The sequence below is a fragment of the Anomaloglossus baeobatrachus genome, chromosome 5 (assembly GCF_048569485.1).
Source record: "Anomaloglossus baeobatrachus isolate aAnoBae1 chromosome 5, aAnoBae1.hap1, whole genome shotgun sequence".
NCBI classification, from domain to species: Eukaryota; Metazoa; Chordata; class Amphibia; order Anura; family Aromobatidae; genus Anomaloglossus; species Anomaloglossus baeobatrachus.
This window is the reverse complement of record NC_134357.1, coordinates 472,761,577-472,778,037: the sequence shown is the minus strand read 5'-3', so window position 1 is coordinate 472,778,037 and position 16,461 is coordinate 472,761,577. Positions and strand designations below refer to the sequence as shown.

Below are 16,461 nucleotides of genomic sequence, written 5' to 3'. Positions count from 1 at the left end.
ATCTTGGGGAAGGCTGGGAGGGGGAGGCTGATGCTGGGGGAGACTGGGAGGGGAAGGCTGATGCTGAAGGAGGCTGGGAGGAGGAGGCTGGGAGGAAGGAGGCTGGGAGGAGAGAGGCTGATCCTGGGGAAGGCTGGGAAGGGGAGGCTGATGCTGAGGGAGGCTGGAAGGAGAGAGGCTAATGCTGAGGGAGGCTGGAAGGAGAGAGGCTGAGGCTGGGAGGAGAGAGGCTGATGCTGGGGAAGGCTGATGCTGAGGGAGGCTGGGAGGGGAAAGCTGATGCTGGGGAAGGCTGGGAGGACGGAGGCTGGGAGGAGAGAGGCTGATCCTGGGGAAGGCTGGGAGAGGGAGGCTGATGCTGGGGGAGGCTGGAAGGAGAGAGGCTGATGCTGGGGGAGGCTGATGCTGGGGGAGGCTGGGAGGAGAGAGGCTGATGCTGGGGGAGGCTGAAAGAAGAGAGGCTGATGCTGGGGACAGAGAGGAGAGGCTGATGCTGGGGACAGAGAGGCTGATGCTGGGGACAGAGAGGCTGATGCTGGGGACAGAGAGGCTGATGCTGGGATGAGAGAGGCTGATGCTGGGAGAAGAGAGGCTGATGCTGGGGACAGAGAGGCTGATGCTGGGGACAGAGAGGCTGATGCTGGGGACAGAGAGGCTGATGCTGGGGACAGAGAGGCTGATGCTGCGGGCAGAGAGGCTGATGCTGCGGGTAGAGAGGCTGATGCTGGCGCAGCATGGCGGATGGAGCACGTTTGGGAGTGCGCAGCATGGCGGATGGAGCACGTTTGGAAGTGCGCAGCATGGCGGATGGAGCACGTTTGGGAGTGCGCAGCATGGCGGATGGAGCACGTTTGGGAGTGCGCAGGATGGGAGATGGAGCACGATGGGGGGTGCGCAGCATAGGGGATGGAGCACGATAGGGAGTGCGCTGCATGGGGGATGGAGCACGATGGGGAGTGCGCTGCATGGGGGATGGAGCACGATGGGAAGTGCACACCTCCCCCCAACACACACACACACGCGCGCGCACTGCACAACACACCACACACACACACTGGGAACCACAAACAACTGCCCTACACAGACACCCACACACAGACAACGCTGCACACACAAATATACGCACATACCGCACAACACACACATTGCACAAAACATACCTCCCCCCAAAACACACCACACACACACAAACCGCGCAACACACACACACAACGCTACACACACAGCGCTCCACAAAAAACGCAACACGCAAACAACACTGCTCTCACCCCCCATCACACCCAGACAACACCCAGAACATGTACAGCGCCCTACACAAACACTTGGTAACTACACACAACAACATCTATATATATATATATAACAAAAATCATACATGAACTACACAATACGTAAATTCTAGAATACCCGATGCGTAGAATCGGGCCACCTTCTAGTTATATATAATTGTCATTGATTTGATATTGCTTATATTGTCAATGTACAGTTTGATTATTATCATATATTGTGGTGACATTGAATTTTTTATCCATGCTGTTTGTATATCGATTGGTGCATCCCTTTAATTAACATGCGGATATATATGCTTGCAAACAGCCTTGTATATCCATGCACATGGCTGTATGAGGTTGTGACATACTAGCCCCTATAGGAATCCGTGCGCATGTGCCCTTGAGTGACCAGGTGGCGCCTCTACTGATTTGTCTGTTTGGTTGTCTCCATGGCGACGCAGCTCATGCGACTTCACCCATGGGCGGACCAGTCGCCATGGTGCCATCTTGATGCATCGTGGGGGCTGGTCCCGCATCAGATCATGTGCCACATTGGATCCTGCCTGGCAGAGATCACATGATGACCTGGAAATCTCATAGGGAGCAGGGTTATACGTATACCACTTACATACGGCGGTACATAACTGACAGGGTTGATGAAACCCATTAGGGATGTAGGGATTGGCAGCTGTTACTCCATGGGCGTATACATCGCCCACAACTGTCACACTATTTGCTGCAGAACATATAAATGGTGGCAATCTGTGGATGTGAGGTTACCAACGGGAAAAGGCAGGAATAGCCGAAACGTGCATAAAGGGGTCACTCTGGGTGCCTCAGACCAGAGAAGGTAATATAATGATGTATTAAACTGTTACCCTGTATAGCACACTTGAGTGAAAAAAGGATTAGATTTATGTACATCTAATTGCATTCTGAAAACAGGTAAAAATCCTGCCACACAATATATAATTCACGGGATATGGACATTAGTCTTATTAATTAATAACTACTGGATATAAATCTGTATTTCTGTAATATGAGTGCAATTTAATGCCTTATATGGCCTCTGGCGCCACCTGCTGGCGGTTCACAGTTTTAGATGTAGTTTTAGTTTTTTGTCAAAAATTGGTGCTTTATATTTACCTTTGTCATGGTACAGAGCCTTTTGTATTACCTATTATATAAAGCTGAGTGTATCTGTGTGTGTGTGTGTGTGTGTGTGTGTGTGTGTGTGTGTGTGTGTGTGTGTGTGTGTGTTTATAAGTGCAAAGAAACAAATCCAGCTCACCCCAAGATGTCCGCACTCCTGGCGGTGTTTAAGCATCAGCGTCTGAGGCACAGGTGAACAAATGAATTATCCAGCTTCACATTTCCATAAAAACACAGCTTTAATGAAACACTTTTTTAAAATGCAAAGAATATTTTTCTTGCAATAAAGATTAGCCACAAAAGTATACCATCTCTGAGTCAGGAAAAATCCAAAGGTTCTTTAAACCGCACACCAGATGCGTTTCGAGCACATGGCTCTTAGACCTTATTTATATGTTTTTATGGAAACGTGAAGCTGGATCATTCCTTTGTTCACCTGTGTGTGTGTTTATGTCTGCTAAAGGAATCCGCACCGTCGCATGTACAATCACTACATTTTGCACAGACACCCCATTTGACTCAGGGAATGTCATAGACTGTTTTGAGGGGAAATTTTAACCCTGCGCTTTACAGTTATTGCCAAAAAACCTGCCTCCATTAAAGTGAATGGAGCTGGGAGCCACAATGCAGCCAGAATTTCAGAAGAATGCGCAGCCACGCCCTTGAATGGAATGTTGGCGTGTCACAATGCAGCCAGGGAACGAGACAGACAGACAGAGACAGACAAAGAGTCAGGCAGATAGGAAAAGATAGATACAGTCAGAGACCGACAAAGAAATAGACAGATAGACACAGACAAAGAGACAGACAGGGAAAGAGACAGACAAAGACAGACAGGGAAAGAGATGGAGAGAGAGAGACAGATAGGGAAAGAGATAGAGAGACAGATAGGTAAAGAGACAGACTGAGATAAATAGGGAAAGAGACAGACAGAGAGACAGAGACTGGGAGAGAAACAGAGAGACAGTTACTATCCCGGGCATGAAGACCTAAGGAGTCTCGAAAGCTTGCTTTGTAACACCATTTTATTTTATTTTAGTTAGCCATTAAAATGTATCACAGCTACAAGAATATATATTTTTGTTTCTCTCACTGAGAGCAATCAATCATTTTTCAGCTGGCTAACACGGTACCAAAACCTTTTTTTCTTTTTACTGAATATCTGTAATGCTTTCCCACTGGATGTTATAGGCTGATATAAACCTTATCTGCGGGGGTTCCAACCTACTCTTTTTCCGAATGGTAGATATTAGTTGGTTCCTAGAAGTCTTTTTGGCACGCTGGTATCCATTTTTAATTGTTCTTCCACTGTGACTACGTGCGTAGAATCCGTCAAGAAGATCACAGGCCTCTTTCAAAATGCTCATCCGTGAAGCAAACCTGTTTGATCCGTAAAGCCTGACCCACGGGGATGGCCCTGATGGTAGATGACATATGGGCAGAGGCGGTTTGTAGGAGGGCGTTCACCAGTGTAGCTTTTCAGTAACTGTTCGTCTGGATAAAGCTATCTGATTGGCCTAACATTTTGATATCCAAGTAATCTATTTCATACTGATGGTATTTAAATTTCAGGTGGATATTATAATTATTGGCATTCATTGCCGACATAAACTTCGTTAGATCAAGGACTGATCCCCTCCAGATGATGAAAACCTAATCGATGTACCAGAGCCAGCAGTGCGGCTGGGCAGCAGCGACCACGCCTGGGCAGAGGTGACCATGCCAACTATGAAAATCTCCCTCTACCAAAACCAAACAAATAATCACATGATAGGTGCAGAGGCAACAAGCAAAAAGCTGACTCTGTCAGATTTTGCCAACAACGACTCTTTACCACAACAACACACCCTCTTAATAGCTACATCAAAGGATGTATAAGATACCACCGCTTCATCTTTTGGTACCCCATGGTTGACTGAGTACCCCGGACGATATGATGAATGAGTCTAAACTTTCCTTGCTCCTTTTTGGGGACCAGGCCAAAAGAGGACACTCGCAAATTTATGTACAGCGGGTTCTGCAAAAGGACCTGCCATACTAGACAAAGACATCTCCTTAGATAATTTTTCACGCTCCGTCTCCAGTTGCTCCATAACTGATTTTCAGTTGCATGCCAACTGCAAACTAGCTGAATATTGAAATGGTATGGGGAACCTCTGGAGAAATTTTCAATGAGAAAGCTTGCCTCCTTGTGGGGTACTGTTCTAACCAGTAACGCATCTCACTGATGCACACTGGTGTTCTCAGCTGAACCGGGCGGCTCAGTTTTTTGGCTGCCTGTTTGTTCTGAAACAGCAGAGTGCTGAGTGTGATCTGCCACAAATTGTGCATTCATGTCACAATCTATAGTTGGAGAAAAATCTATAGTGGTCCTCATTGAAAAGAATGATGTCCCCTGTAGGTTTCTGGGCCGCCCCGGCAACAGTTGGTGCTCCCATGGCAGCTGCCCCAAGAAGAGGTGTGTGGGGCCACGTTCTTTGTGATAGCATCAGTTGAATCCACACATCAGTTGCCTTGGCCGCCTACCAAACTGAAGGAGACAAAGACAACCAGCAATGGAATTCTTCATGATAGTGCCACCAAGCCGCACCTCTGTGCAGCTTTTGGGTGCCATATATCGTATTCAAATACACAAAAAGTTCCACCCCATTCTCAGGAAAGCGCTGGAAAAGGATATAAGCCAAGGTGGAAAAGCCCTGGATCCAATTACCAAACGTTTTCTCTACCTTTGTCTTTCTCTCAGCACTTTGTTCAAAAACGTGCTCTCTATCCACAGTCAGATGATCCACAGAAATGAGAGACAAAATATCCCCGAATTTCTGTTTTATAATCTTTTCTCTCATTTCTGCGGACACATGAGTATCCAATGGGGTGACCACACTGAAAGTGAAATTGGCTCACACATCAGTACGCCCAGGCTGAGCAAGGGCTCCCCTATAGGATCCTGCAGTTTCAAATTGCCTTCATTCTGTTCCAATTTTGCTAAAAAATCATTTTAGAGATCTAACAAAACAATTTATCATAAAGTAGGTATATTGTTTGAAGCTTCTGTAGACCAAACACCACTGTAAGTCAACTCATCCCCAGCGAGCGTCTCAGCAACCCAGGCTGTGGTGGTGGCAGTGCTGTCCTCCCCACAAGCTGTGGAATGCGGTGTGAGTTTGCTGGCGACAGGCTGGAAAGACTGTCCCCTGGAGTCTAGTGACCTTTTGAATCCTGCCAATGTTCGCTGCACAGCCTGTCGTAGGTCCTTGTAACCCGTATGAGAGGTGATGTCCCATCTACTGGTGAACCTTGACACCTTTGCAAATGATTTTGGCTGTGGAACCTAGACCGCCGCCCATGTGTCCTGACCATCTTCTGCTGGATCGATATGTGCGACAAGTTTACTGGCGCCATACTCCATCTCCATTTCCTACTCCTGTGACCTGCTACTGACTTTATTTGCAGTGAAAAAAGGAGAGTAAGAAATCGGCCTGGAGCTGATGCGCCTATTGTTCCGTCCCCTATGCCTATCCAATATGTTACCTCTAACGGATGCTGACCCCATCAAGCTACTGGTGTCATGGGGTTGCAGGAGTGTTCCACCCTCACATCACCAGGCACTGATGAAAAAACCTGTCATGCCACTCTCTCCCTCCATGGAACATGGCTGAGGAGTCCTTCCCTCTCTACAGTGTGCCCCAGCCACACTCTTTTCAAACCACCCTCCACCCGACTGTTGCTCCTAGTGGCATGTGGTTTCCATCCCACTATCCTGCTCACCTTAATTCTCAATGCGGCCCACTGCTGCCACATCTTCATTGCTGGATTAATCCGTGATAGGCAGCTGTGCAGGGCCTCGCACAGCCCGGCCTCTTCCTGTGACCCTGTGTTCCAGTTTCAGGTCGCGGCTCTTACTACTGTAGCACCTCTGAGACCCTCAGGGCACTACAAGGAACTGCATCCTCTTGGGCGGACGGGGGCCGGGCTGTTGCAGGGGCTGCTCGGATCCGGGTTCGTTACTGCGGCTTGAGTGGTGACCAGACCCGGGCTCGTACGGCCGGCCGTCCTAACAACCGTAGGAAGGGAGTATTTACAGGGAATTGATTTGTCGGTGACGCCACAAGTGGGTTGCGGTGAGAATTGGTAGCACCGCCGCTCCCTGGTGATGGGGCGCCCGGGGCTGATGGAGCGGGGCAGTTGGATGGAATCCCTCCACGGGTAGGGGAGGTGTAGTCCCGTGGCTCAGGTACACGGGAGCAATGGCTGCTGGAGGTGACGTGTCGGGTTGGACCGGGGGTAAATGGTGTACTCACAGTTCAAAGAATCATGCACAAACTCCAGTGGTAAACCAAATTGCCAGTGACCGGTCACCTCCAGCGGGTGTATTCAGGTCCCACACCCGGGTGTAGCAAACAGGGGTCCCTTTTTCCTGCACTCAGTGTCTGTGTCTTTTCTGGGACAACTCCGCTTGAAACGGGGAAGTCCACTCCCGGTACTGTGTATGTTTGGGAGCTGTAGCCCGCGAAATCTGACCCTTGGGATTTCTGTGGGTTCTGACGGACACCCTATCCCCCGCGTTGGGCTTCCGTTTCGCTCTCTGGGCTTCTGTGGAACACGGCTTGAAACCTTGTCCCCGGCTGGTCAATTAACAAGGGGCTTGCAACCTTCCTCGTCCTAGGGTCCAGGTACCCCGACTGTTCACTGCCTCCGGACCGGATTCCGGCTGTCGGCACCGGCGGGCTACAACCCTGCCCCGACCCACTTAAGGTCTCCCTCGACCGGATCTCCGTCGCTGTGGTCCTGCTTGCCGTCTGCCACCTAGTCCGGTAGTCCTGGGGCCCCAACCCCTGACTCCCCTGCACTTCCACAGTCCTCCACCGTCAACTCTCAACTTTGACTCCAACTTCAACCGACTTGTTCCTGCCGCTGACACCTCCGGACCCCTAAGTGGGCGCTCCCATCCGCCTGGTCCCACCCACTGGTGTGTCCCTATTGTCATGAGGGGGGGGACTAAGCTTTACTGGCTGTGTGTTGTACCTGGGTGTGGGTTTTGTGTTGGTATGCCAAGGAGGATGGCGTATGGTACCACTTCTGTGACTGCCTGGTTTTGCCAGGGCGTCACACAAGATCTTCCCCATGGGACCTGGAGTACCAGTGCCGATTCCAACCAAAACACGACCAAAATCCTAGTTCACCACTCCACACTGGGCATAGAGGGTTAACCATGTAAGGGGATGGTCGCTGTGGGAACGAGTCCCTGGGTATAGCCAGCCTGGTGGGAGGGGTCAGTCAGTCAGTAGTGAGGAGAGAGTAGAGTAGCACACAGGAGAGGTGTGCGGACGTGCCTGAGCTGGGTCCGTGTAACGGTGACCCCGGGGGCACAGAAAAGAGGTCGCCAGGATGGGTACCGGAGATACCGCTGGGACCGGAGCACGCACGGAGCACAGGGCCCTAGGTCAAGCGCACGTTTTAAACTTTTTGGCAAATACCTATTCAAATGATTTTTATTAGGTTTTGTAGTTAACAAATCTTGAAAACATGCGTTACAAAATTTAAGGACACATAGATAGTAAAGCAAGGTTAAGAAAATGCACATATTTTGACCCTCCAGTTTGTTAGTGTTGATACATCAAGCAGTATATTTTGTTGGTCAAATCAATTGCTTATGAATTAACTTTTTGCAAAACATAACTAAACAACAAATAAAATTAACAACGTCCTGACATGGATTCCGTAGACAGTCCAGCAAATTTGCGAGATCAGAAACATATAATTCTAGTGAGTTTTAGATCAGGGAGGTATCAAAGACTAGAGCTTCAGGCCTGGAATTATTAGTGAGCTTGTATTTCTCGAATGTAGTTAGTGTTTTCTTAACGTCAGTTGGGCTATATAGTCTGTCGGTGATTGGGCTCTGGCCATGGGTCCCATTTGGTGAGGTACTTTGTTTGAGTATTATTTTTTATGGCATAGTAGTACTCTAAAGTTTTATGTAGAGTTAGTTTCTCCTTAGCTTCTTGAATATTAGGAGCTTTCTCACTTTTCCATTTGGATGCAATGAGATTAGTGGACACTAGCAGAATATGTATTACTATGGGCCTAAAATGTTTAGGTATCGCTTCAATGTTTAAGAGAAGAAGAACTAATTCTGGAGTTAGAGCTACATCTAGCTGTGTAATGGACCTTATAAGTGATTGAATGTCTCTCCAGAATTTCTTAATTTTTGGACACGACCAAAATATGTGAGTTATGTTGCCTGAATTTCCACAGTTTCTCCAGCATTTGTTTGAGGTATCTGGGTTAATTAAATGCAATTTATGGGGTGTGTAATACCAGCGGGTTATTATCTTATAATTGGTTTCTATAAGAGCAACGCAAGGTATATTTTTGTAGACTGTGGCCAATGACTTTTGAAATCTTTCTTCAAATTGATTTTCTGGGATTTTTAACTCGATTTTCCACTTTTCCAAGTGTTTTAAGTTAAGGAGATGTGTGTCTTCGTTATAAATTTGGTAGATATATTTGGTTTTCCAAGTATTTTGATTATTTGGATTCTTTAAGAGAGCTGTGATGTTACTTGGAAGGTGGAGGGTGGTGCTAGGTTTCATGAATATTTTTTCTTTTTGGCAAATACCTGCCCGGTGAGGACACCTTCACGGACTTCACCGAACCAAATAATCCAGGGGCATCAGCAGTAAACTAAGGTCAGGGTTCGGACACTTACCTCCCCACAGGGTCCACACTGCCTGCTGTATGGAGGAGACTGTACCCCAAAAGGGACAGTCGGGGCCCCCAAACTCTCCACGTTATGGGGACCCAATCTACTGAGAGTACCGGGGACAGAGCAACCTGGGTCACTACATTGGCACTGGTCCTCCAAGGGACCTAAACCAGCAACTCCTGGGTCCACAGTGAGTAGAATCTGTTAAAGACAACCTGGTTTGGTCTCCATTATTGCCCCCGTTATATCTCTCAGGCACAGCCCTACCTGCGGAGGGCCTACCATCACAGCTGCCTCTACCACCAGCCCTGGGAGTACCCACATTCAGCAGCGGTGGTTCTCCATCCTTAACCGCAACCCGCAGGTGGCGTCACATGACAAAAGCTCTTATCTCCCCTGTAAATACGCCCCATTAACAAAAGGGACCCAGAGCACGGGACCGGGCAACGGCCACCAGAGTGGCATTCCCATTTGTTACTGCCCGGGACCGAGTACCCCCTTTTCTGGGCGCTACACTACCTCCAGCATTGTTGCACACAGCTCGCGCTGCTCTTGCAGAGTGGTGTGGAATTGGTGGCAGGTGGGATGTGTGAGGTGATGGGGTCTTCCACTTGGGTCAGCTGGGCTTGGCTCGCCTCAGACCGCAGGCTTCTCTTCTGGCTGCTGACACCGCACCAGCATCCCATCCAGCCACACTGCACATTGACGCGGTAGCTGATCCAGGACGAGCCTCTCCAGGGGTCCAATGCAGCCAGGGGGCCCAACATCATTAATGAGTTAAATTTAGGCCGGTTTCACACATCCGACTTTTTGCCGGATCCGGCGCTCTCCCATACAGATAATACAGTACAATAACAGCGCTGTAACTTCCGGGTCACATGCGCCGGTCACATGACAGCATGTGACCCCGGTGCTTGTTGCGCTGTCATTGTACTGTATTAACTGTATGGGAGAGCGCCGGATCCGGCAAAACGGCAAAAAGCCGGATGTGTGAAACCGGCCTTAATGTTCCAAAATTGAGGTAACAAGGTCAAAGAGGGTGATTTTCCCCATCCCTTTCCTTATGACCCTCCCCCAAAACCCAATCAGATGTCCTGCATGTCCACAAAGTGTAACAAACTTTGTTTAATATAAGATTTGAACTCTTGTATTAGGGGTGAGGGGAGAGCTGGGGTGGGGAGCCTAGGCCCAGAGCTTGTAGTAAGATAACGTGCTAAATTGTGACAATTCCTGAAAAGGGAACCTGTCAGTTCTAATAATATTATTAACCAGCAGATATAGGGTCAATCTGCATGTTAATAGCATTATGAAGGTACCTGACTGCGGTATCAGGGATAAATTTAACTTCATATCTCCCTGGCTTTGAGTTAGGCTGTGTGCACACGTTGCGTTTTTTACCGCGGAAACGCTGCGTTTAGAACCGCAGCGTTTCAGTGGCAAATTGCATGCGTTCAGCTTTCCCAGCAAAGTGTATGAGAAAGCCGAAAAATCAGTGCACACGCTGCGTTTCTAAACGCAGCGTTTTGGATGCCAAAAATCGGTGCGGAAAGAAAAGCAGCATGTCACTTCTTTTGTGCGGTGTAGCGGAGTTCTCTCCCCCATTGAATCAATGATGTGGGGTCAAAACGCAGCTACACCGCAGTGAGCTGCTTTTTTGTTGCGGTCCGCGGGCTTTGTCGGCATGCCAGAACGCAGGCATTTACCTGAAAGTGAGGTCAAGAGGTTTCCTGTTGACCTCACTTCCTGGCAAAGTCCTGGAAAGCCCCCGGTGTCGCCAAAGTGCCCGACCCGACCCCCCTTCCGAAAATCCAACATGGCCGCGCGCACAGTAGCGCACCGGCCACCCTGCTCCTATGATTTCTGTCTCATGTGCCTTGAGACACGCGACAGAAAAATGCCCCCCAGGCCCTGCCAGGTCACCCCCTATTCCTCTCGGTATTCCCCCTTACCTGTCCGGTCGCAGCGCTGATCCCCCGCGGCCCCCTCCTCCTTCACAGCAGACGCCGGTCAGTGCGGTCACATGAGCAGAGCAGCTGACAGCCAGCACTGTGTTCAGTGTGAGCTGTGCTGGCTGCTCGGCACTCTGCAGCTGTGACCCGGGGAGAGTGGGTGCAGATTTTTGGCACCCACTCTCCTCAAATGGAGGGTCTGCCCTCCTAGAAAATGGAAGATACGTTCCCTGAACGTGCCCCCATATTCTAGAAGGTCCAGAGGCGACGTGGGACGTCCAAATGGATTTCTGCGGACCCATTTTTTTCAAATTTTTTGATTAAATTGGAGAACAAGGGAATGATTTGGGGAGTGTTTTTTCTAATAAAAAAATTTTTGTCATTTTTTTTTGCTTTTGTTTACTGTCAATTAGTTATGTCTGGTATTTGATAGACGCCGTGACATCACTAATTGCTGGGCTTGATGCCAGGTGACAGTACACATCTGGTATCAACCCCATTTATTACCCCGTTTGCCAACGCACCAGGGCGCGGGACGAGTTGGGGCGAAGCGCCAGGATTGGCGCATCTAATGGATGCGCCACTTCTGGGGCGGCCTGCTATTTTTAGGCTGGGAAGAGTCCAATAACCATGGCTATTCCCACCCTGAGAATACCAGACCCCAGCTGTCAGCTTCACCTTGGCTGGTGATCTAATTTGGGGGGACCCCACGTTATTTTTTTTTTAACTCTTTATTTATAAATAAAAAAAAAGCCTGGGGAGCCCTCCAAATTGATCACCAGCCAAGATGAAGCTGCCAGCTGTGGTTTGCAGGCTACAGCTGTCTGCTTACCCTGACTGGCTATCAAAAATAGGGGGGACCCCACGCCATTTTTTTCATTGTTTTTTTTGGGGTTTTTTTTGGATAAATACTAAGCTAGGCACCCTTTAGTGCCACATGAAAGGTACTAAAGGTGCCAGCTTAGAATATGCAATTTATGCTGCGGAGACGAGAGTGTTCTCTGCAGGTAGCATAGAGCTCCACAGCAGCCTGAACCCAAATCGTGTGCATGGGCAGCTGCAGGAAGGCTGACACTGTGTACTAGACGCCGTGTCGCTGGATCATGGCCACATAGCCTTAGGCCTGTTTCACACGTCAGTGATTCTGGGACGTTTGTGCTTTTTTTTAAACATACCAGAATCACTGACATACGCAGACCCATTATAATGAATGGGTCTGCTCACACGTCAGTGATTTTTCACTGCACGTGTCTCCGTGCAGCGTACCCGCGTGTGCGTGATTGCTGCACGGAGACATGTCCATTTTTTTCTGGCATCACTGATGTCCCACGGACCACGCAGTGGTGTGGTCCGTGAAACACGTGCCAGAAAAAAACGGGCTTTTAAAATAAAAATCATTTTAACTCACCCGGCGTCCAGCGATGTCCTCTGCAGCCCGTGCAGCTTGCTGCTTCTGAGCCGGCTCATTATTGTCGCGCATATTCATGATGCGCGACACAGCCGACCCAGGAAGCAGCTGCTGCGGGGGTCAGCACCAGCCGGATGCTGCACCGCGGGAGCGATCAGCACCATGGAGAGCGGGAGCGGGCGCAGGTGAGATGATTACTGAGTGCAATCATGGGCCACGGAGAACGGAGCCCGGATTGCACTTAGACAACCCACGTGTGCCGTGATTCACGGCACACAGAGGGACATATGCGTGTTTTACACACCAGTGAAAAACGTCAGTGTTTTTCACTGACGTGTGAAACGGGCCTAAAAGTGAGAATATTGTTGCTACAGCAACATTTTGGGGGAAGTAGCTGTTGATTCAAAATGCTTAATATACTCCTGAATAAAATCCTTGAGGGGTGCAGATTCCAAAATGGGGTCACTTGTGGGGGTTTTCTGACGTATAGGTACCCAAGGGGCCCTGTTAATGTGACATGGTGCGCGAAGTTTATTTCAACTTTTCCAAAATTCAAATGGTGCTCCTTCCATTCCAAGCCCTCCCATTTATCCAAACAGAATGTGGAGAAGGAAATGACATCACAGGTTTTTTTTTCCAAAGGTCTGTGTTCAACCAACTTTATTAACACTGACAAGTCTTAAAAAACGCACCTAGAAAAACGCATGCGTTTTCGATGCGTTTTTCTCAAAAAGCATTGTTTACAATTCTCCCCTCTGCCAGAGGGTGCGTTTTTTTCCGCGCTGAAAAAAAGCAACGTGTGCACATAGCCTTATGCAGGCATGCCCGGAGACACCACTCACTGCATTGAGAGTGGCACTGACTGATAGCAGGATCCTGTGGACTACAATGGGCTCTCTCTTGATGTCCATAATACCCTGTAAAAAAAGAATTTGTTCAACTTTTACAAAGGATTCTGATTGCTCAGAAGCAGATGGATAACCCAGCCTAAGAAATACAGAAAGGCATAAACAAGATAGAAGAAATCTAAACAGTTAAGTAATCCTGGCATGACCAAACAGGACGCAGGGAAGCATCTGGCCAAGGTCCATGTAATGACTTCCGTGTTCATAGTAGAAACTGGAGTGTTACAAGAAGAATGGAAACCTCGTTCACTGTCTTTAACAAGCCAAAGGTAGGAAAAGCTGAATATACAAGTAAAAATATCCCCCAGGGTTATACAGTATGTCACAGCAATGATTCTAGATCTCTAGGGTGATATTATAAGAAATGTTTTCGTTACCCCGTGAGTGATCCGATAGCTCTGAGCAATGCTGCAGTGACTGCGGCTAATCCTTGTGGATATCAGCGGCACATCTGAGCTTCCGTATGTATGGGGATAGATATGTCTGTCGGGATCTCGCTATCTGATGTGTATGGACCTTAGAGGGTTATTCCCATCTCCAAGATTCTATCCCAATATGTAGTAGGTGTAATAATAATATTAGCGAATAGCTACAATTAAAAATATAGTATAGTTCTCCTGATATAGCCATGTCTCTTACCTCATGTGCAGGGCATTGCAGCTTACATATCCATGCTTTCGACTAGGGATGATGGAATACCTCAAATATTCGGCTTTGCGAATATTTGCCGAATAGGTGGCCGCTATTCGACTATTCGCGAATATTCCATGCGCAATGTAGGTGTATGTGTGACAAGGCGAAAAGACGTTGCACATAAATTAGCACAGCCCAAAATACAGGAATAAATGGAAAAACCTTTATTGAACAATGGTTAAAAACAAATAAAAAGCAAGGCTGCACAGCCAGTGACCAAAGATGAATAGCGACCCCATGTTATAATAAACACAAAAGTACATACAGCCAATAACTGCAGCACCTACGCCTCCAAAGAGGGTTCATACGCAGGACAGTAAACACAATAATACATTCCTATAACAATAGCAGGAGCAATGGAGGCACTCAACAGAAAAAATACTCAATCTGCTCTAAAAGAGATATATAATTGTGATCCTACATGCAACCATGGCAATATATAATATACATTCACAATGGCATGGAAGCGAGCAGTAATAATCACCAGTGAGGCTGAACAACTATTCGGGCTTCCCATAGACTTACATTGCGCATCGAATATTCGCATAGCGGCAACCTATTCACGATATTTACAAAGCCAAATATTTGAGGTATTCGATCATCCCTAATTACAACCACTCATATATTGACAGATAGTTGTGACTGTAACCATGGATACCTAAGCTGCATGCCCTGCACATGAAGTACGAGACATGGCTAGATCAGAACTATACTACATTTCTAATTGGAGGTATTTGCTAATATTATTATATCTTTCACATATTGGGATAGGATCTTGGGGATGGGAAAACTCCTTTAACACATAGTGACCAGGCCACGTTTTCTATATTATTTTCAGACTGTCCCCATTTCCCCTCCCTCCAGCTTTGTCCGTAGTCTTCAATCTGCCACCATTCGATTTGTGTGGGGTAGGCTGAAGCCTAGGATTAACCTCCGCACCCTGACCCTTCCTAGGGTATGTGGTGGGGCTGGTCTCCCCAATTTTAGGGGCTACATGCATGCTGCGGCCCTATCCCTCCTGGTGGACTGGCACTTTAACAAAGACTCTATGCAGTGGATACAGAGCAGGAGGGATTGGAGATACCACTTAGACATCTCCCATGGCTGCCCATCACTGACCTCCCAGAAGTGGGTCCATACTCAGACTTCACCAAAGATACTCTTAGGGTTTAGCACACAATATCCAGTAAGATATCTCCTACACATCGATCCCCTCACACCTTTATTCTCCACTCCATCGTTCCACCCAGGATATAAACAAAGAGGCTTTTTCGGCTGGAGGGCAGAGGAAGACACCCGACTGGGGAACATTCTGATTGATGGCAAGTTACCTACCTTTCAATTACTTCAAGCTCAGCGCCCGGGAGGGGGAATGAAATGGTTGGCGTTTTTCCAGCTGCATGCCCTTATATCCGCGCTGGGGTCCAATGGCCGAGTCCGAGACACCTGTAATGCCTTTGAAGAATTGTTTATGAAGGATCAACCTGAACGCCCGGTTTCCCATCTGTACAGCATTCTCAATGAAGTTGGGACCTCGGGCAAACGAGGCTACCAGTTGGCTTGGGAAAGTGAGTTGAAACAACATATCTCATCGGCTGAATGGGAAAAATGCTTTTTATTCACACATAAATGTCAGCTACATGGTCAGTACAGGAGAAAATTTTAACAAGATGGTACCAATTTCCATCTAAGCTTCATTCAATATTCCCTACGGTGTCAGCAATGTGTTGGAGATGTGGACGGGAGGTTGGTACAATGACGCACATTTGGTGGGAATGTGAAGGAATACAGCAGTTCTGGCAGAAAGTGCTCACGAATTACCAACTCATCACTGGGAAAATAGTAGAGAACTGTCCCAAGATAACACTCCTCTCCGTCCTACCTCACTCTATTACATATCATAAGTGAGATATCCTACGTTTCTGTCTGGCGGCAGCGCACTCCATCATTCCTAGATACTGGAAAACTCCCACAACTCCTATTTCTGAGTGGTACATAGAGATGGCAACTATTTGTAGGATGGAGGAGCTCGCCGCTGACAGTTCCCAAAACCAGAGACAAATTCTATAGGACCTGGAACGAATGGATAATGTTTAGGGATTCACCTGACTTTCATAAACTGTTTTAATAAGGTAGACCTCAGAGGAACCCCTCCCCCCTTCCCCCCTCTCCCTCCCCCCTCTTCCCCCCTCTCACTCCCCCCTCTTCCCCCCATTTCCCTCCCCCCTCTTCCCCCCCCATTTCCCCTTCCCTCCTCCCTACCCTCTTCTTGCTATTTCTTCTATATCTTTTCTCTCTCTTATATTCTTAAACACTTTATTCCTATGATACTTGCTGCTAACCCTATAATAAGAATACTAAGGAATATCATAATCTTAAT

General features: G+C 47.9%; 1 protein-coding gene across 1 annotated transcript in view; it reads left to right on the top strand.

Annotated features, from left to right (window-relative positions):
• Nucleotides 1-13,563: 13,563 nt before the first annotated feature.
• Nucleotides 13,564-16,461, top strand: part of LOC142310349 (adenosine deaminase-like) — a 57,863-nt gene continuing 54,965 nt past the window's right edge. Inside the window, exon 1 of the mRNA XM_075347868.1 lies at nucleotides 13,564-13,657. Within this exon, the coding sequence (XP_075203983.1) occupies nucleotides 13,622-13,657 (36 nt within the window). The 5' untranslated portion in view covers nucleotides 13,564-13,621. The remainder of the gene's footprint in view (nucleotides 13,658-16,461) is intronic.